Below are 21,602 nucleotides of genomic sequence, written 5' to 3' on the forward strand. Positions count from 1 at the left end.
CTTCTCCAAGTGCCCTTACAGTGCACTTGAGTCTAGGGAGTAATAGTTGGCCACAAAATGGAGTAACCCAGCAGGTCAGGCAGCAGCTCCGGAGAACATGGATAGGCAGCGTTTCGGGACGGAATCTCTCTTCAGACCCACACATTTCCCTTTGTTCCGACTTGAAACATAATCTATTCATGTTCTCCCAGGAAACTGTCGGACATGTTGAGTTACTCCAGCACCTAGTGTCTAACTTTGGTATAAACCAGCATCTGCAGTTCCTTATTATTCGTAATTGTTAGCAGTTCTTTTAATCTCATGGAGATGTAGACATCTAGAGCAGTGGTTCCCAACCTTTTTTAGCTCATGGCCCCCTTGGGATCTTTTAATTTTTCTGTGGCCCCCCCTGACATTATTAGCGGAAAAAAGGTACAGGGTACTTCAATATTACAATACCTTCCATAAAAATATCAGTGTCTATTAATTGCACATATATTCTCTTTTATTCTATTCCACAAACATCAAAAATATTTCAACTACATAGATTTAAATTTATTAGAACTGAAATTTAGGAGGCAACAGGGTGGTAGCTCTGTGGCCCCCTTCATTGAACCTGTGGCCCCCTAAATCCCAAAATATTTCTGTGGCCCCCCTGAAATTTGTCATGGCCCCAGGTTGGGAATCACTGATCTAGAGCACAGCAGAGGATTCATCGTGGATTGATGACGGGAAGTAGCAATATAGATCAATGGCTCTCAGTGTACATTTCCATGTTGTTATTGCACAGCCTTATATCAGGAGCTTCTCTAAAGCAGGTAAGGTTGGGTCGGCCAGAAAATGAAAAAAAGTACGGCACAGTGGCACAGCGGTAGAGTTGCTGCCTTACAGCACCAGATACCCACGTTAGATCCTGACTACGGGTGCTGTCTGCACAGAGTTTGTACCTTCTCCCTGTGACCACGTGGGATTTCTCCGGGTACTCCTGTCTCCTCCCACATTCCAAAGACGTGCAGGTTTGCCGGTTAATTGACTTCTGTAAATTATAAATTGTCCCAAGCGTGCAAGATAGTGCTAGTTGTGTACAGGGCGACCGCTGGTCGGCACGGACTGTTTCCGTGCTGGATCTCTATAAAGTCTAAAGAGTCAGTCACTGTGAACAGGTTCTAGACCCCTATCTGACATTATCCTTCTAACATCGTTAAAAATATTACTCACTAGTCACCCAGGTTTACATCAATAAAGTCAACGATGAGATAATACTAGACTAGAGCAGAGGGATCTAGGAGTATGAGCACGTTGTTCCCTGTAAATAGTATCAGAGATAGATAGAGAGGTGAAGAAGGCTTTTGGCACACTGGCCCTCATTAGTCAGTGTATTGACTTTATGTGGCAGTTACAATATAGATGTACAAGACATTGGTAAGGAAGGCCACACTTGGTGTACAGTGGACAGGTTTGGTCACTCTGCTATAGAAAGGATGTAATTAAGCTGGAAAGACTGCAGAGAAGATTTACGAGGATGTTGCCAGGACTCAAGGCACGAGCTATAGGGAGAGGTTGGGCAGTCTTGGACTTGAAGCACAGGAGGCTGAGGGGTGATATTATAGAGGTGTATAATATCATGAAGCAAATAGATAGGGTGAATGCACAGTCTTTTTCCAAGGGCAGGGGAATCAAGAACTAGAGGGCATAGGTTTAATGTGAGGGAAATATTTAATAGGAACCTAAGGGGCAACCTTTTCACACGGAGGGTGGTGGGTATATGGATTGAGCTACTAGAGAGAGTAGTTGAGGCAGGTAGAGTAACAACATATTAAAAAAAACATTTGGACAGGTGCATGTAGAGGAAAGGTTTGGAGAGATATCGGGCCAAATGCAGATCCATGGGACTGTTTTGGATGGGGCATCTTGGTCAGCATAGTTGAATTGGGCCGAATAGCCTGTATCCATGCTATATGACATGGGACCTCGCGTATTATACTGCACAAGGTTCTGTGCCTGCGTTGTTATGGAACGGGTTATTTAGCAAATTGATGTTCAATATATTCACATATGATTTTTTTCTGTTGCTATTTTACAATTGTTGAACATTAATATTTTACTCCTCCTAAAATTGCAGTCTGCTGTTGGATCAGATTCAGCATGTCAATAAAGTTTAACAAATTGGAAATATTTGCAACTTTGAGCTCTTTAAATTAAATTTAATTTTCTGTTCGTAGGCATACAAGGATCGAAGCCAATAACATTCGCACAGCTTCATAAAAAATCAAAACTCCATGCACATCTCTTCTGCAAATTGCTGTTGATGGTAGTATTTGTAATAATGGCACTTTCAAGGAGTTAATGTCTTGGTTTAGGCACCAACACTAGAGGGGATAATCTTGATATCAATGCGGAAGATAAACGTCCTTCTGAAATCGTCGCCACATGCGTCTGGAAATGACACATTGACTCTCCACCTTCTGCAGTGAGTCATGAAGTAACTCAGGCAATTATTTATAATTAAAAGCATAATAGTAGAGAGAAACTGTTCAGTGATGAAAAAAAACTTGAGTCAAAGGCATCATCTCTTGCCATCCCATGAAAGGAAAGCCGGCGGCTCCTTTGGCTTCCCTCGAAGAGCAACAAGACTGGGCGTTTTGTAGTCAGATTCAGGCACCGATTCAAAGGCGTGGCTGGCACGTGAGCTGGGGAATCCGTGAAGGGAATAAAGACTCTTGATGCCACTATGGTGAGTCGGAGCGCTGGAGATGCCCATAAACCCACCGACATTCCCATGGGAGTGTGAATACGGTGTCATGCAAGATGAAGACATGGGTTGCTGGGACAGTAGAGGTGAAGACACCGTGGCAGTGTTTGTTGCAGTGCTGGCCCAGAGGTTGTTGTGTATCTGAAAGAAAACAAGTATCTTTAGTAACATACAGGTACATTTCAAAATAACAAGACCAGCAGTAGGTGTAACATGGCCCTAAATAATTAGATAGCTGACCATTCTCTCCAGCTGTTCTCTGTGGGACTTTTGAGGCCAAACACAAGACTAACAGTTCACCACAGTATTGCAACTACGGGTGGTTTTAATTACTGTCATAAATAAATTGTTATCCAATTTGGTCAATTTTGCAAAAAATATTTGAAGTCACTAGAATGCTACTAGAGATTTTCAGAAAAAATGCCAAAGGGATAAATGTCGTGAACTGCGAAAATGTCTGAAAAAAATAAATAATTTGGGGGATAAATCAACACGACAATACTGTACTAGGATTAAAAACTAGACGTGGATGAACTCAGAATCACTGGAGGGAAGTGGATAGATGACATTTCAGGTTTTTAAAGTGTTGTTAAACTATCTGCCTCAACGATCTCCTCTGGCAGCACGTTCCATACACCCATCACTCTCTGCTGTAACAGTTGCCCCTCGGGTTCCTATTAAATCATCACCTCTCACCTAAAACCTATCTTTCCAATTCTTGATTCCCCTTCCCTGGGTAAAAGACTATGCATTTATCCTATCTATTTTCCTCATGATTTTATACACATCTGTAAGATCACCCCTCATTCTCATGTGCTGCAAGCAATAAAGTCTTAGCCTTAATAAATAGCTCAGGCCCTCAAGTCCTGGCAACATCCAATGTCCTGTAAAATCCAATGATTTCATAAGGATGGAGAGGAAGAAATGATATTCATGTTAATTCAGAACAAGAGAATCATGTACCCAGATGGAGGCCATCCAATCCATTGTCCTTATGCTGGCTCTGTGAAACAACATCCTATTTACTCATGTTCATGTTCATACAGTAAGTCGTAGGAGCAGAAATAGGCCATTCAGCCCATCGAGTGCTCCGCCATTCAATCATGGATGATCTATCTTTCTCTCTCAACCCCATTCTCCTGCCTCAAAACCCTTGACACCCTTACCAATCTAGTATCTGTCAAAATACCCAATGACCGGGCCTCCACAGCCTTCTGTGGCAATGAACTCAACTCTTCCCTCAGCATTCTGGAAATACCAACTAAGCCATGAACCACATTGATTGATTTCCATCAACAGTAAATTCTATTTCACTTTTCCGCCACTTTAACCCAGTCTAAGGAAGGGACCCAAACTGTCATCTATCCATTCCCTCCACGGGCGCTGCCTGGCCTGCTGAGTTCCACCAGCAGTCTAAGGCTTGGGGAAGGTAAACAAAAAAATCAAAGATAATAAGGTTAAAGTTTAAACAAAAAAAGCCAGAACAAATGAAGACTTTATTTTTAAAGCACCATAGTAAATACATCTGAATCTCTTTTTATAATGAATAATCATGGCCCTGCCCCTATAATCTGTTAGATGGTACAACTGCAGTGATTTCCCCACCACTGAACCGTAACACCCCGTGCCAATGTTGTACCTGAGGGTAATTGTCTGGCCGAGGAAAGATTGAGATATCATATGCTGCAGCAAAATGGTTTCTGACTTCGTGGAATTTTCCGTAGCGTTCCCGTTTCCTCCATTTGGCTCTTCTGTTTTGAAACCAAACCTAGTGTGCGAGAAAATACGGAGATAAATGAGAGGTTATATAAACTGCTTGTAATTCTCTGCCACCAAATACAAGAGAATCCTGCACCCAGGTTGGTGATTGCAGGTCCTTCTGCTCCTGGCTTTGGCAGAAGTACCGAGAGAAACAGTGACCATGCGTGACATCAACAGGAAACTTCTACTTCCTTACAAGATTGAGAGGATTCAGGATGTCTTTGAATACTTGATCGAACTTTTACAGTTGTACGGGAGAGGGCACATTGACTGGTTGCATCATAGCATGGTTTGATAACTCAAATGTCCAGGAACAAAGGAGACTACAGAGAGTGGTGGACACTGCCTGGTCCATCACAGGCACTGACCTCCCCACCATTGAAGGGAACTACAGGGGCACTGCCTCACAAATGCAGCCATGTCATCAAAGACCCACGCCATCTTGGCCACACTCACCCACGCCATCTTGGCCACGCTGCTATCATCAGGGAGAAGGTACAGGAGCCTGAAAACTGTGACGTCCAGGTTCCAGACTAACTTCTTCCCAGCAATCATCAGGCTCTTGAACACTGCACAATACTAACCTATGCAACTACAGGCTTTGTTTAAATTGCACTGCGTATGTTTGTTTGCTGCACTGCAGCTAAGTCAAACCCTCTAAACCTTTCCTATCTATGTACCTGTCCAAATGTCTTCTCAATGCTGCTTTTGTACCTGCTTCAACAACCTCCTCTGACAGTTTGTTCATATACCCATCCCCTCTGTGTGAAAAGGTTGCCCCTCAGGTTTCTATCAAAGTGGATGTGAGACATTTTGATGTAGTACTTACTGCAGGAGTGCCACACTCCCTGAGGGTTGGTGTTGAGGGAGCACCGGGTGTTGTAGGATCAACACCAAAGAAATACTGATATCATTGTCATCACAATGGTTTTCTCCTGAACCGTGTGTTGCCATATGAACAGCATTTAACTTGGTTAAATCAGTGGCCATGGTGAAGCAGTAATTCATTGGCCATGAGAAGTTGTAAACAAAACTACTTGTTTCCTTCAGCTGATGCCATCAGTCTGGGTGGCACAGTGGCACAGTGGCACAGTGGCACGATGGTACAGGTGTAGAGTTGCTGCCTTGCAGCGCCAGAAATCCGGGTTCGATCCCAACTACGGGTGCTGTCTGTAATGAGTTTGTACGTTCTCCCCATGACCTGCATGAGTTTTCTCCGAGGTCTTCAGTTTCCTCCCACACTCCAAAGACGTACAGGTTTGTAGGTTGATTGGCTTGGTATAAATGTAAAAATTGTAAACAGAAATTGTCCCTAATGTGTGTAGGATAGTGTTAATGCTGGTCGACACGGACTCAGTGGGCCGAAGGGCCTGTTTCCGCGGTGTCTCTCTGCAGTAAACTATAGTCAGATTGGTTTTATCTGCCGTAACAAACCAGGACTCACTCAACCAATTACCAATTCAGTAACTATGACAAAGGCTTTTTATATTGCTCTGGTCATAGTCATACAGCATGGAAACAGTCCTTCTGCCCAACTCATCCACCCTGACCAAGCTGCCCCCTCTGAGTTAGTCCCATTTGCCTATGTTTGGCCATGTCCATCTGAAGTGATTTAATTTGGTTACATGGCTTGAAGGTTCAGTGAGATGAAGTCCCATCAGGTGGGATGGACATCACCTTGGCCTCAGAATGAGTCCATCGTTGACAATGTTTCCCCAGCATTTCCAGAGAAGTTATAACTCAGCTGAAAAGTGAAAGATATTTTACTTGTTTTACAGCATGAAGTAAATCTGAAATGTCATTTGCATGCATTCCATTATGTCCTGTTGCTGGTGGAACTAGGACAACCAGCTTAAATTGTAGCAAGATGCCAAGGTGGAAAAAGATAGGAAGGGTTTAGAGATACATGGGCCAAATGCAGGCCAATGGGATGAGCCCAGAATGTCAACTTGGTCAGCATGGGCCTGTTTCTGCACTGTATAGTTCGATTACTCCATCACTAAATATAGTCAGATAATCTATGTATTAATTTGGTTTCTCTATGGGAAATGTTGATTAGGAGACTAGGAGAACATTCTGTTCTTCCAATTTGTTCATGGAATCTTTAACAGCTACCATGGCAGCTTGGTCACAGCAAGGTTCATCCAAAGCACCATGCCAGCTTTTCCTCCACCTTGTGATGAAATATTAACATTGAGCATGTTTCTGAATACAGGAGACTAAGCACACGGATTCCAGAGTTCATGCAGTCAATTACTGACTGACAAAAAACTGATACAAAATATTGAGTGATGTGATCGGGTGATGTTGTTCCAGTGTGAATTCTGGAAGAGAACAATGAAACTAGATAAACGGCAAATGTTGTCAAATACGTGAATGTGAGATCATGGTGGACCACTGCTAAATGCAAGATCCATTATACTGGGAATGGAGACACAGAGACTGCCAATGCTGGGATCTTGGTCAAGTAACACAAAGTGCTGGAGGACCTCAGCCTGAAGAAAGGTTGTGGCCGGAAACATTGCTGTTCCCTCCACACGTTGCCTGACTCGCTGAGTTCCTCCAGCACTTTGCATTTGTATATACAATTCCTTAGTTTAGTTTTAGTTTAGTTTAGAGGTACAGTGTGGAAACTGGCTCTTTGACCCACCGAATCCATGGCGACTAACGATCACCCGAGCACGAGTTCTATCCTACACACTAGGGACAAATTTATTTTACAGAAGTCAATTAACCTACAATTCAGTACGTCTTTGGAATGTGGGAGCAACCGGAGGAAACCCACACGGTCACAAGGAGAACATGCAAACTCCACGCAGGTAGCACCCGGGTTGCTGCCACTACAAGGCAGCAACTCTACCGCTGCACCACTGTGTCACCCTATCTGCTGTCATGCCTGTGAATGTGTGATTGACTGTCTAAGTTGGCGTGATCATGCATACAGTGGTCCACATCGCTAGGTCTCTGTGTAGCAGCATTAGTGTGTGCATATCTCCTCTGTAGTGAAACATAGAAACATAGAAACATAGAAAATAGGTGCAGGAGTAGGCCAATCGGCCCTTCGAGCCTGCACCACTATTCAATATGATCATGGCTGATCATCCAACTCAGTATCCTCTACCTGCCCTCTCTCCATACCCCCTGATCCCTTTAGCCACAAGGGCCACATCTAACTCCCTCTTAAATATAGCCAATGAACTGGCCACAACTACCTTCTGTGGCAGGGAGTTCCAGAGATTCACCACTCTCTGTGTAAAAAATGTTTTTCTCATCTCGGTCCTAAAGGATTTCCCCTTTATCCTTAAACTGCGACCCCTTGTCCTGGACTTCCCCAACATTGGGAACAATCTTCCTGCATCTAGCCTGTCCAATCCCTTAAGAATTTTGTAAGTTTCTATAAGATCCCCCCTCAATCTTCTAAATTCTAGCGAGTACAAGCCGAGTCTATCCAGTCTTTCTTCATATGAAAGTCCTGCCATCCCAGGAATCAGTCTGGTGAACCTTCTCTTTACTACCTCTATGGCAAGAATGTCTTTCCTCAGATTTGGAGACCAAAACTGTACGCAATACTCCAGGTCTGGTCTCACCAACTGCAGTAGAATCTCCCTGCTCCTATACTCAAATCCTTTTGCTATGAATGCCAACATACCATTCGCTTTCTTCACTGCCTGCAGCACCTGCATGCCTACTTTCAATGACTGGTGTACCATGACACCCAGGTCTCGTTGCATCTCCCCTTTTCCTAATTGGCTACCATTTAGGTAATAGTCTGCTTTCCTGTTTTTGCCACCAAAGTGGATAACCTCACATGTATCCACATTATACTGCATCTGCCATGCATTTGCCCACTCACCCAGCCTATCCAAGTCACCTCGCAGCCTCCTAGCATGCACCTCACAGCTAACACTGCCCCCCCAGCTTCGTGTCATCCGCAAACTTGGAGATATTGCATTCAATTCCCTCGTCCAAATCATTAATATATATTGTAAATAGCTGGGAGATACATTTATCTGCATGTGTGCACCTGTCCCTGTAGGTGTGTGTATCTGTTTTCCTGCTCACATGCATTTACCATATTCCTCTTTGTATGTATGTGTATGATCCATCTCAGCAAGTGCATTTAGTACACGTAGACACAGGAAACTGTAGGTTTTAAATCCTGAGCAAAACACACAAAATGCTGGAGTACCTCAATGGGTTAAGAAGCATTACCTGGGAACATGGATAGGGAATGTTTTGGCTCAGAAGGGTCCCGACACGAAACGTCGCCTATCCGTGTTCTCCAGATAGTCTGCCTGGCTCCAGCATTCTATGTCTTTTGTTCCATCTGATTAATGGTGTTTGTGTGAAATGTATATGTTTTTGTTTTGCTGCATGTACTGTGCATGTACCTCTTTCTCTGCCCATATATATTTGCGCATTTGTGAATTTAGTTTATTGTGTCGTGTACTGAGGTACAGTGAAAATCCTTTGTTCTGTGCTGGCCATGTGTCCAAATGTGAGAGTGGGAGGGATCTTTCAGAAAGGAAGTGGTGTGGCCGTTAACCAAGTTCATATCCTCCATTGATTCCACCTGTGTGAACACCTGGGAATTGGTGAGAATGTCTTGAGATTCCTGGTTTATCAGCTTCTCGCATTGCCTGCCATCTTTCTCCTCCAGTACTGGTCCACCACCGATTTCCCAGCACCCTAGGTTCCACAGCCTTGCCGTATTATCTGTTTTGCTGCACGAACCGAGGGCACAGCCTCGGAGGGCCGAGATGCCGGACTGCAAAGTTGGCCTCAGATGTCGGCTCTGGGAATGGACCTGCCAACTCCTGCCGAGCCAGATTTCCAAACCACCGGCCGCAGGAGACAAATTCAACCCACCGATCGGCCGTGCAAGTCCCGGTGAGATCCGGATCAACCATCTCACCCGGCCTATACGCCACATTTTCGGGTGGACCTCCAGGGGCGATTTCAAGTGCGTTCTCGTAACTTGGTCTGGATCGGTGGTGGACCTGCACTTGCTCCATTAGGCACATGGTTCCATATTTCACAGTATACAACGTCTCTTACTTTGGTGTTCTTCACAGGGGACCTGACATAAAACAAGCTATCATCACTATTGCCACCACTAACATGTAGTTCCTTGGCTGAAGGTTAAATTAGAACTGCCAGTGTGACTTTGGCCAGCAGGCCACATGGAGATCTAAGGAAAAATTGGGCAGTTCGACTTCGGCACAAGTGGTAGAGTTGTTGCATCACAGCGCCAGAGTCCCAGGTTTGATCCTGAGCTCAGATGCTTGTTTGTGTGGAGTTTGCACGATTTCCCTGTGACCACATTAGTCTCCTCCACGGGCTCCGGTTTTCCCCCACATCCCAATATTGCGCAGGTTTGTACATTAATTAGCCTCTGTAAATTTCCCCTCGTGTATAGGGAATGGATGTGAAAGTGGGATACCAAGAACTAATGTGAAAGGGTGATCGATGGTTGGCTTGGACTCGCTGGGCCGAAGAACCTGTTTCCATGCCATATGTTTCAATTAATCATAAAATAACCTCCTTAGTGCGTGCCTGCCCCAAGAGGGTGCCCAGAATTGGCCAAATATCCCACAGCTTCTAACTTTCACCATCAGCTTCCATCAACCGTACCTGGACCCTGGCTTCCGTCAGCTCAGTGCCTAGAGCCAGCTGTTCTCGAGCATACACATCTGGATAGTGAGTTTTCTGAAACACCTTCTCCAGCTCCTCCAGCTGATAGCTGGTGAACGTGGTCCTGTTCCGCCTCTTCTTGTTTTTGCTGCCGGTCTCTCCCTCACTCCGCTCACTTGCAATCTCATTCCCTGGGGAATCTTTCAGCTTCGCACAGACTTTCAGCGGGTCTTGGTGAACAGAATCCATAAGATGATAGTCAATGGCTTTTGAAACCTTGACATTCAGTGCTAAAGAAAAACAAAACGGGTGTAAATTGAGACTCTTTGAACAAAAAATGTGAATGATCAAATAACATTGATGAGATTGCACAAACTGTTATCGAATAATTGGACAGCATTCTGCTTCTGTTCACCACAAAGTGATCCACGCGGATATAACGCAGCATAAACTGTGTTAGTCACCTATCCATGTTCTCCACAGATGCTGCCTGGCCCGCTGAGTTACTCCAGCACGTTGTGTCTTTTTTGTAAACCAACATCTGCAGTTCCTTGTTTCAACATAAACTGTGTATGTATAAAATCATACAATTCGTCAGGACATTTCCCTGGTATCCAACAATTTTCCAGGCATTAATTGAAGATGCCAGATTCAGAAAGCGAGTATTATATGGCAGGCACAAAATAACAAGAGAAATAACAAACAGTATTCTTGCTTTCATCGGTTGAGACATTAACACAATAATCAGAAAGTCATGTTGCAGCTTTGTAAATCTTTGGTTAGGCTGCACTTTGGTTAGGAAACCATGACCACCAGGTAAAGAACAGCTTCGTACCAGCAACTATCAGGCTCTTGAACACTGCACAACTGTAAACTCAGCAGCTATGATCTTCTACACACCGTGTCTTTGGTTGCACTATAGACTTCTTTCGCACTATTATGGTTACCCAGGATTATGGTTATTTAGTTATTGTATAATTGAATGTTATATATTTATATCTGTGTGTTATTGCATTTATGGGGCTGTTAAGCTGCAAGAATAATTTAACTGTTCCATTCTCCCGATTTGACTCAATCACAGACAACTATTCCACAGAATTCTGAAGTGAATCAAGACTATGAGGAATGGACTTTAAATAGTATTAATGCCACATAGAGCAACAACACACATACTATTAACACCACAGAGAGCAACAACACAAAAAAAAAGATTATTTTCAGAATCGAGGGTCAAAATCTACAAATCCATGTAGACATGAGATTAGACTTCAGACATATAGTGCGGAAACAGGCACTTCAGCCTACCAAGTCTGCGCTAACCAGCAATCACCCCATACACTAGCACTATCCTACACACGAGGGACAATTTACAATTTTACGAAGCCAATTAACCTACAAACCCACACATATTTGGAGCATGGGAGAAAACCAGAGTACCTGGAGAAAACCCACGTGGTCACAGGGAGAACGTACAAACTCTGTACAGACAGCACCTGTAGTTAGGGTCAAACTCGGGTCCAACCAGTGTTGCAAGGCAGCAACTCAACCGCTGTGGCACTGTGCCGCCTGAGATTGTTTAGTTAGAAGGTGAAATACTTTTTGTTCAGTAATAATTCATTGAACAGTAGAATCGTACTAATATGTATAGGAAAGAACTGCAGATGCTGGTTTAAATCGAAGATAGACACAAAATGCTGGAGGAACTCAACGGGCAGGCAGCATCTCTGGAGAGAAGGAATGGGTGATGTTTCGAGTCAAGACCCTTCTTCAGACTGATGTCAGCAGGAGAGTGGGATAGTAGAGATAAAATGTAGTCGGAGACAGTAAGACTGGACGGAGAACTGGGAAGGGGGAGGGGATGGAGAGAGAGGGAAAGCAAGGGTTACTTGAAGTTAGAGAAGTCAATGTTCATACTGCTGGGGTGTAAGCTGCCCAACTGAAATATGAGGAGCTGTTCCTCCAATTTGCACTGGGCCTCACTCTGACAATGGAGGAGGCCCAGGCCAGAAAGGTTAGTGTGGGAATGGGAGGGGGAGTTAAAGTGTTGAGCAACCGGGATATCAGGTAGGTTAAGGCGGACTGAGCGGAGGTGTTCAGCGAAACGATCACCGAGCCTGCGCTTGGTCTCGCCGATACACAGGAGTCCACACCTGGAACAGCGGATACAGTAGATGAGGTTGGAAGAGGTGCAAGTGAACCTCTGCCTCACCTAAAAACACTGTTGGGGTCCTTGGCCGGAGTCAAGGGGGCAAGTATAGGGACAGGTGTTGCATCTCCTGTGGTTGCAGGGGAAAGTACCTGGGGAGGGGGTGGTTTGGGTGGGAAGTGACGAGTTGACCAAGAAGTTGTGGAGTGAACGGTCTCTGCGGCAAGCGGAAAGAAGTGGAGATGGGAAGATGTGGTTAGTAGTGGGGTCCCGTTGAAGGTGGCGAAAATGTCAGAGAATTATGTGCTGTATGCGACGGCTGGAAGGAGAGGACATGGGGGACTCTGACCCTGTTAAGAATGGGGGGGAAGTGAAGCAAGAGCAGAGGTGCGGGTTATCGAGGAGACCCTAGTGAGGGCCCCATCTATAATGGAAGAGGGGAACTAATATGTATTCATTTGAAATACTAATATGTATTCATTTGAAAGGGTGAAAAACATTGGGGCAGTAAGAAGATGTAAACTGTTTTTAATATGATCAGGAAATCAAATTAGTGTGATCATGGCAACCTACGTTGATGGACAACCTGTTGGCAGGGACTGTAAACACATTTAAGTAGACCCTCCTCTGAATAAGATCCCGGTGAGATCCTTGGATCTGTTCATGTATTACTAAAGGGCCACGTTCCTGAAGGTTCATCAAACTAAATGCAAAGTCAATGTGCTGCCAACCCAGGTCAAATGCCAAGACTCGGGCAGAGAAGGAGCTGAAGAAATTGGAACACCATAGACAACTGCTGAAGATGTGGTGTGTCTGGACAACACCAAATGATCTGATTCCAAAGTTTGATAAGAAGGTCCCTCTCTCTCCTATGACGAAAATGTCACTGTGACAAGGAAGTAGATGATGAGCCGTATTACCTGCCTCCATCTCAGGCTTTGTATGTAAAGCCAACAGTGGCAAAGATTTTCTTATAAGCAATTTTGACACCTCAATGTTCTGGCTCAATCTAACCTTGTGAGCCAAAACTTTTTGAAAATGTTACCATAAGGTCAAGACCTTCCATACTGTCATGGATTAGATCTGTGGATCCTGTAATCAAGTGGATCCTGCAATTGTGTGCCAGCACATCAACAGAGGATGGGAACATCATAGTATTTGAAGGCATTTTACTCAGACCCCATGGACAAGATATCAAATTGTAAAAAAGAACTCTGCCTTCCTGCAAAAGAAAGTCAATGTAGCTTTGGTCACCGATGGATGTGAATGTACTGCAAGCTTTCACAGGGACCTTGGCAGTATGACTAAATAACCACAGACAAGAAAACATCACTGATCTCAGGTCTACGCCATGCTAAAATACAGTGCCAGTTTCTTACCATGCTTGCCACAAATTCGAGCATTAAACGTTGATATGGTGGCATTAACTCTGCACTAGCATTGAGATGAAGAACAGAGAGCGATAAGTAGATACAGTTGGAGTCTTCTGTTCAGTTTTGGTCACCCTGCTGTAGGGAAGGGTGCAGAGAAGATTTACGAGGATATTGCCAATACTTGGAGGTCCTGAGCTATAGGGGGAGGTTAGGCAGGCTAGGACTTTATTCCTTGGAGCACAAGAGGCTGAGTAGTGATCTATAGAAGTGTATAAGATCATGAGGGGAATAGATAAGGTAGGTGTACAGAGTCTTTTACCCAGAGTAGGAGAATCAAGAATCAGATGACATAGGTTTAAGGTGAGAGGAGAAAGATTTAATAGGAAACTGAGGGGCAATATTTGGGTATATGGAATGAGATGTTAGAGGAGGTAGTTAAGGCAGGTACTATAACAACAATTTAAATTATATTTGGGCAGGTGCAAGGATAAGAGAGGTTTAGAGGGATCTGGACCCAATGCATGCAAGTAAGACCAGTGTAGATGGAGCATCTTGGTCGACGTGTGCAAATTGGGCCATAATTTGGTTTCCATCTTGAATTACTCTATGCTTGATGACAAGGAAGTGCAGATACTGGTTTATTAAAAAAAGACACAAAGTGTTGGAGTAATTCAGTGGGTAAGGCAGCACCACTGGAGAACATGGATACCTGTAGATCCTGTTGAGTTACTCCAGCACTTTGTGTCTTTTTTTAGAGAGTGGAAAGTGTGAAGTGGTAACACTAAAAGGGCACTGGGACTTTGTTGTGATGATTCCAATTAATGACATTTAGATAGAGGTCATGACAAGCCTACAGTAGATGCTCCTCATAACATGGCAAATGGAGGCAATCATAGATTCTGTGACTCTATAGACAACATGCCCCATCTATACCAGTCCCATCTGCCTGCCACACATAGCTTTTTGTATCTGTGCACTGTTCAAGAAATAGAACTGGGCAGAAACTTATGGTTTTGGCCAAAGAATGAATGAATAAGTTTATTGGCCAAGTATTCACATACAAGGAATTTGCCTTGGTGCTCCGACCACAAGTGACAACGACATACAGTGATAGTTAGGAATGACACATAAAACACTAAACATTAATAATACAACATTATCGATTAAAGATGTGAATTAAATAAAATACCAGAGCAAAAGGAGGCTACAGATTTTTGGTTATTGAGTAGATCTACTACTCGTGGAAAAAAGCTGTTTTTATGTCTGGCTGTGGCAGCTTTGACAGTCCAGAGGGAAGTGATTACAAGAGTTTGTGGCCACGGTGAGAGGGGCAGAGATGATCTTGCCCGCTCGCTTCGTGGCCCTTGCAGTGTACAGTTCATCAATGGAGGGAAGGTTGCCAGCCAAAAACCTTCTCGGCTGATCGGACGATTGGCTGCAGCCTCCAGGTGTCGTGCTTGGTGGCTGAGTCAAACCAGATCATGATGGAGAAGGTGAGGACAGACTCTACGATGGCCGTAGAGAGTTGGACCATCATTGCCTGTGGCAGCTTCCTCAGCTGCCGCAGGAAGCACATCCTCTGTTGTGCAGGAAACAGGTACAGGAAAAATACGAGAGAGATATCCCGGGCAGCCGTGTGGTGGCGTGAGTATCGCGGGGAGCTGCCCGAAAGGTCCAGCTCGCCCCCTGGAGACCGAGGACTCGCCCACCCGGTGGGCCCGACTCACCCACTGGAAACCCACGTCGCAAACCAGAAACCGCGTGGTGGGCCTGACTCACCCAGACCGGGGACTTACCCGGGCGGGCCGGCTCACCGCTGCGGATCGAGGACCCACGGGAACCCACCTGGGGGGCCGGTCGGCAGAGCAGCTGTGGGAGGGTGTGCACGCCCTCGACAGGGGAGGCCCTGCAGCTGCCTGGGCCTCAGCTGGGCCGGGCGCCGCTGCCAGAGGCCAAGCACATGGACCAGATGCGGCCTACAGCTCCCAGAGGCCAAGCACATGGACCAGATGTGGCCTTCAGTGGTGGAGCAGCAGCGAAGGACAGCACGGCTACGCTTGGCCCGGCTGACCCTGAAACACCACCAGGGCAACAGGCCTTCATGGTCAGATCAAGACCCCTGCACCTACAACAACTTCGACTTGAAAATGGAGCCAAACTGGCGACACTATATACTGTATTAGTGTACTACTGCTATACATTTGAACTGTATGAGATGCTTATCCAATATCTAAGTGCTTATGTATAGTGATACTTGTACTGAACTGTATACAAACATGAGTCTCACTTGTACCTCGGTACACGTGACAAATAGAGTACTATATCATACCAAGAAGAAAATGTTTTTCACAATGAGTGGGCTATGTTCTGTATCTCCCTGCCTGTAAGAACTAGTGTTCATCAGGTCATTCAAAAGATAATTAGATGCACATTTGAGATAGTCATTTACAGAGCTCTGGGGGGGAAAGAACAAAGGATAGTATTGGCTGGATTGGTCTACAAAATGCCAAATACACTTGATGGAACTCATCTGAGTCATGATAACAAAATGTCAACAATGCTGGAAACATTTAGTAATGTCGGGCCATGCCAATGTCCCGGCCTTTTACAGACATGGTCTCAATCAATGAAAGTCTCAGAAATATCTTGATCACACGCTGATTTAGTCGTATCTTTTAGCAGTCTCTTGATTTTATTTAAGTCAGAAAGTTGAAGGCAACCAAAGCATTGGCAGGGAAATAAAATTGTTCCCAGTTTGTTAGGAGAATTAATGGTGGATGGTGCAGGGGTGTGGAGTGGAACGGTAGTGGGAGTAGAAGGAATGCCACTGGCCGTGATCCAGTAACGTCTGTTGAAATGTGCATGCAGGGATGTTAAACAGAGGTTCAGGCACATCTCAGATGTCAAATGAAAAGGGAATAGTAAATCGTGAGGGAGAACAGAGAGATTGCACAGGAGTGGGGAGGTAAATAAAACATAAAATAATGTTTGGAAACAAAAAGAAAGAAAGAAAATCATTTTGCATAACAACATTGAATCCCTCCAAACATTCTGACTTGCTGAACTCTTTTGAAGTGATGTATCATGCAGAAAAAATTACAACTAATTTAGCTAAAGATAGACACAAAGTGCTAGAGTAATTCAGCGGGTCAGGCAGCATCTCTGCAGAAAAAGGATAGGTGGTATTTCGGGTCGGGATCCTTCTTCAGACTGCAGCTTCTTGTTTCTACAACTAATTTACCTATATGAGTCTCATGACAGTAAATAAGACATTACTAGTGGACTACAGATACTAAGAAATGCAGATGCTGGTTTACAAAAAAAGATACAAAGTGCTGGAGTAACTCAGCGGGTCAGGCAGGATCACTGGAGAACATGGATAGGTGATGTTGGCAGCATCACTGGAGAACATGGATGGACCCTTCTTCAGGCTGATTGTGGTGAAGGGAGTAAAGCTGGAAGTGGTGGGGGCAGAACAGAGCCTGGCGAGTAATAGGTTCTTGATGGAACCAAGTTGGCATATTGGGCTAGACCCATTTGTATGCATTTGGCCCATGTCCATCTGAACCCTTCCGCACCACATATCTGTCTAAATGTCTTTCAAGAGTCTTCCAATGTCTTCTAAAAGTCATAACTGAATCCTTCTATATCTTCCTCTGGCAGCTCATTCCAGATACAACCCTCTGAGTGAAAAGGTTGCCCCTGAGGTCCTTCTTAAATCTCCACCCTCTCACCTTAAGCCTATGGTCTCGATTTTAGAATCCTGTATCTGGGAAAAAGACTGAGCATTCACGGATATATCCGATAGAATTGCACCACACTTTTGAAATATTCTTATCACCTTTAGTTGTTAATTTATAACGAATATTCTGCAGAAAATTCAATATTCAATTAGCATGTTCGTCCGTGTATGCATTTAGAAGATCTGGCTTATCAAAAATTAAACAGATTTCTTATTTTTACGCCTCATTCGGCAAGTGCATTGGTTAAAATTAAGGAGAGCAAAAAAATATATTTCCTAGCTGTAAAAACAATACAGAGGTCGACACAAAATGCTGGAATAACTCAGCGGGTGAGGCAGCAACTCTGGAGAGTAGGAATGGGCGACGTTTTGGGTCAAGACCCTTCATCAGACTGATCTCTGAGCCAATAACTTTCTGAGCCAATAAGCCTTTGCTGAAAGAATGTCTCTTACTCTGGCCATCGCACTGTAGGACGAATGCCAAAGTCTTGGATATTGTGCAGAAGAGATTTACAAATGAGGTACCAGTGAGAAATGACTTCAGTTAAGTGAAGAGACTTAAGAACTTTAGAAAGTTTGCCTTGGAGTCCAGAGGTTCTGGAGATGTGCCGAGAGTCATAAATGACTGTAATTGTTCTTTCTTTATTCAGCTTAAAAGCTGGGGAACCTTGAAGGTGCACAGTTAATGAAATGAACAAAAGAGCTCCAGGCAAATACAGCAGCAAATTATTTACACAGTGGGATATTCTCAGCGCAAAAGGTGATGGCAGCATATATTACCTTATAGAGATGTATAAATCCATGAGCGGAATAGACAGGGTGAAATCACAGTGTTTTTTTACCTAAGGTAGGGGAATCTATAATTGGAGGGGAATTAATTGTAGGTTTAAGGTGAGAGGGGAAAGAATTAGTTGTAAACTGTGGGGGAATGTTTTCCACTCAGTGGGCAGTGGGCAGTGGGTATATGGAAGTTGCAAGAGGAAGCAGTTGAGGCAGGACTATAACAATATTTAAAAGACATTTGGACAAGTACATGGGTAGGAAAGGACTAGAGGGATGTGGGCCAAAGGCGGGCAAATGGGACTAGCTTAGACGAGGCATCTTGGTTTGGACAAGTTGGGCTGAAGGGCCTGCTTCATGCTGTATGGCTCCATGACATATTCACTAATAAAATGCAGAATGTAATTGCACAAAGACTGTAAAGTGGGAAGGTCTGCACGACTTTAGGAGACGAGCAGACATTGGATAAAGGCAGATTTTCTTTAGAAGGACAGGCACAGCCACTATGAGCTGTGTCTTTTTGTGTCGCTGCATCTTTGCTGCGTCACTCCATAATTCACAATCTGCTTCCTCTCAAATATGTTCCAATATGATGTATAAACCTGAGGAGCAAAACACGCAACTCTTCTGTATTGGTAAATCACCCTTCAATTAATTCTTAATAAGCATATTTTCGCACATAGGGTGGCGGGTGTATGGACCAAGCTGCCAGAGGAGGTAGTTCAGGCTGGGACTATCCAAACATTCAAGAAACACTTAGACAGGTACATGGATAGGACAAATTTGGAGGGATATGGACCACATGCAGGCAGGTGGGACTAGTAGCTGGGACATGTTGGCCGGTGTGGGCAAGTTGGGCCAAAGGGCCTGTTTCCACACTGTATCACACTATAACTCTGACTATATTTCTTAATCATAGAGACATGGAATCATGCAGCATGGAAATTTGTGCTGACCATCAAATACTGTACCTATCTAGACCAAATCAATTCACCATCACTGTAGACTATACCCTCCCATGCTATGGAGTTTATCGAAGTACTTCTTAAATGTAAGAGTTGTTGCCTCAAACGCCCCCTCAACTATCCTCTGGGGGACTAACTTCCTCCTCAAATGTCTCCTATCCCTCACCCCTTACATTAACCAAATGCCCTCTAGTTATATACACCAGGGATAAGGGAGAATGTTCCTCACTATTTGCCCCACCTATATCACTCACAATTTCGTACCCATCAATCTTGTCACCCCTCATACACCCGCACCAAGGTGGACAAGCCCAGCCGTCCTCTCTCTGCTCAGAGTTTAACAAAGCTTCAAAAACAAATCCAATCCTTTAATAGTTTCAGCAGTCCCTTAAAGCAATAGCGAGAACATAATGTGTTTAGCCACATTGAATTCGAACATTAAAACCACATGAAGCCGGCGACACGATGCTCACTGTGATCATCTGAATCTACAAAAGTAATTACCATTTCTGTCCAATTGTTTGAGAGTAAATCGGGCGTAAAGAGGCACGCATCTAACGGATTGGAGCGGGGTTGCTTCTGAGACCGTGTAGCCAAGAGAACTGAAATCAAACAGCACCGCCAGTCTTCCCGAGACCGGGATTCAAAATCCCGGGTCCATTTACACCCAGGCTGTGAGCAGGAGATGGATATTAGTCGGGGGGCTAATGTTTCTCGCCAATGTCCGGTACAGACTTGACGCTGAGAACCAACCTTATATACACTAGCTGTCACATTATGGCGAGAGGAAAGAAAGTCTAAAGAAGGGTCCCGATCCGAAACATCGCCTTTTCATGTTCTCCATTTATGCTGCCTGACCGGCTGAGTTACTCCAGCACTTTTTCTTTATTTTGTAAACCAGCATCTGCAGTTCCTTGTGTCTGTCCACGGTTGTTGTGCCAAGCTGGTTCAGTGAGTCAAGTTTATTTAAGGTGATTGATAGCAGGTTAACATTTTTAAAGGGCCCGCTTTAGTGGACATGTCATTTCAATCATCGTAGAATTATCCAATGTACCCTTCTAGACTTTCCGGCACAGCACGAGAAATAAATATGTAAATAAATAAACATAAATTTCCGCAATATCCAGGTCGGCAAACACGCAAACTTCGATGTAAATAGTTAAATTTGGCGAGAGAGATCCTGGCAACCTTGGAGTCCAGCAGAATCTCCCTCTGTGCCGGGATTACTGAAGAACAGAGAATAAAACGGAAAGAGAGGCCGCAACAACCAAGGACCGATCTGCCGTCTGGAATTGCCTGTCCTGAATGTCGAAGAACTTTCAAAGCCAGGATTGGACTCAAGCCACCCGAGGGTCCATAAAAATAACAGAGCGTAGACCATCATCCTCGACGTCGAGGGATCGCCACACGACGACTGATTATTGTATCCAAATGTCTCTCTCAAACTCAGCCACCGCTTTACAGAAGAAATTAGCATTTGTCCCGAACAGCGGATACAATGGGAAATCTTCACATGTCTGGAACTGAAGCGCTACAAAGCTGACAACTATATTCAACTCTGTCTGATTTCCTTCGCTCTACCCATTGTACATGCATTTTAATCTTGAGTTATTGTTAATAAAATTAAAACTAAATTAAACCAGGTTTGACTCGGATTATCGGCAGAAAACCAGCGGGTGAATTAATACCAAGCGGGTTACCTGACAAAGGAGCGCGAAAACAAAGTGTCCACGACTCGTAGTTATCGGCGCAGCGTCATTCAGCCAAACGCGTTTTATTCACTATTAGTAGTTGATATATTTTTGGATATTGCATTTAATGCGGTAAATTGATTCTTTGTTTTTAAACAGATGTCCTTTTTTTAACAGAAGTTATGTTGAGACACCTCAACGTGTTTCACGAGTATTTCGCTCGCTCGTTGTTCCATCCGACTCTCACCGTGAACTCTGTCCCAATATCTTTCACTCATTTGGGGAGAAGGCGGATCTTGGGTTTATCACCTTCACAGATTGTGTAGCGCGGTCACTGCGATGCGCAGCGTTAATTTGAGAGGATATTTTGTGACTTGTAAGTGCGCTAACGAGCGCGTTGGTGCTCTGAATTTATTTCTTTTAACTGATAACTTAATGTTTCATTAGTTTTAAATTAACATCGGGTTTTTTTTAACCGAAAATACGAGAGGCCCTTTGTTACATTCCCAGAATAAATCTAATTAGTACCTTCTGTCGTTTGCTTGGTTTGAGGAAATGGGTGACCTGAAAATTTCGAACAGCGGATACAATGGGAAATCTTCACATGTCTGGAACTGAAGCGCTACAAAGCTGACTACTATATTCAACTCTGTCTGATTTCCTTCGCTCTACCCATTGTACATGATTGGCATGGGCTGATTTTCTGATTTGATTGGATAACATACAAAACATACTTTATTTTCACTGTACCACGGTACACGTGACAATAAGAAATCTAA

At 44.2% G+C, this 21,602-nt stretch overlaps 1 protein-coding gene across 1 annotated transcript in view; it reads right to left on the reverse strand.

Annotated features, from left to right (window-relative positions):
• Nucleotides 1–2,162: 2,162 nt before the first annotated feature.
• alx3 (ALX homeobox 3) overlaps nucleotides 2,163–21,602 on the reverse strand; it is a 31,472-nt gene continuing 12,032 nt past the window's right edge. The window contains exons 2-4 of the mRNA XM_033042254.1: nucleotides 10,127–10,416; nucleotides 4,371–4,499; nucleotides 2,163–2,872 (exon numbers count right to left, since the gene is read on the reverse strand). Of these exons, the coding sequence (XP_032898145.1) occupies nucleotides 2,546–2,872; nucleotides 4,371–4,499; nucleotides 10,127–10,416 (746 nt within the window). The 3' untranslated portion in view covers nucleotides 2,163–2,545. The remainder of the gene's footprint in view (nucleotides 2,873–4,370; nucleotides 4,500–10,126; nucleotides 10,417–21,602) is intronic.

Source organism: Amblyraja radiata, chromosome 24 (assembly GCF_010909765.2).
Source record: "Amblyraja radiata isolate CabotCenter1 chromosome 24, sAmbRad1.1.pri, whole genome shotgun sequence".
NCBI classification, from domain to species: Eukaryota; Metazoa; Chordata; class Chondrichthyes; order Rajiformes; family Rajidae; genus Amblyraja; species Amblyraja radiata.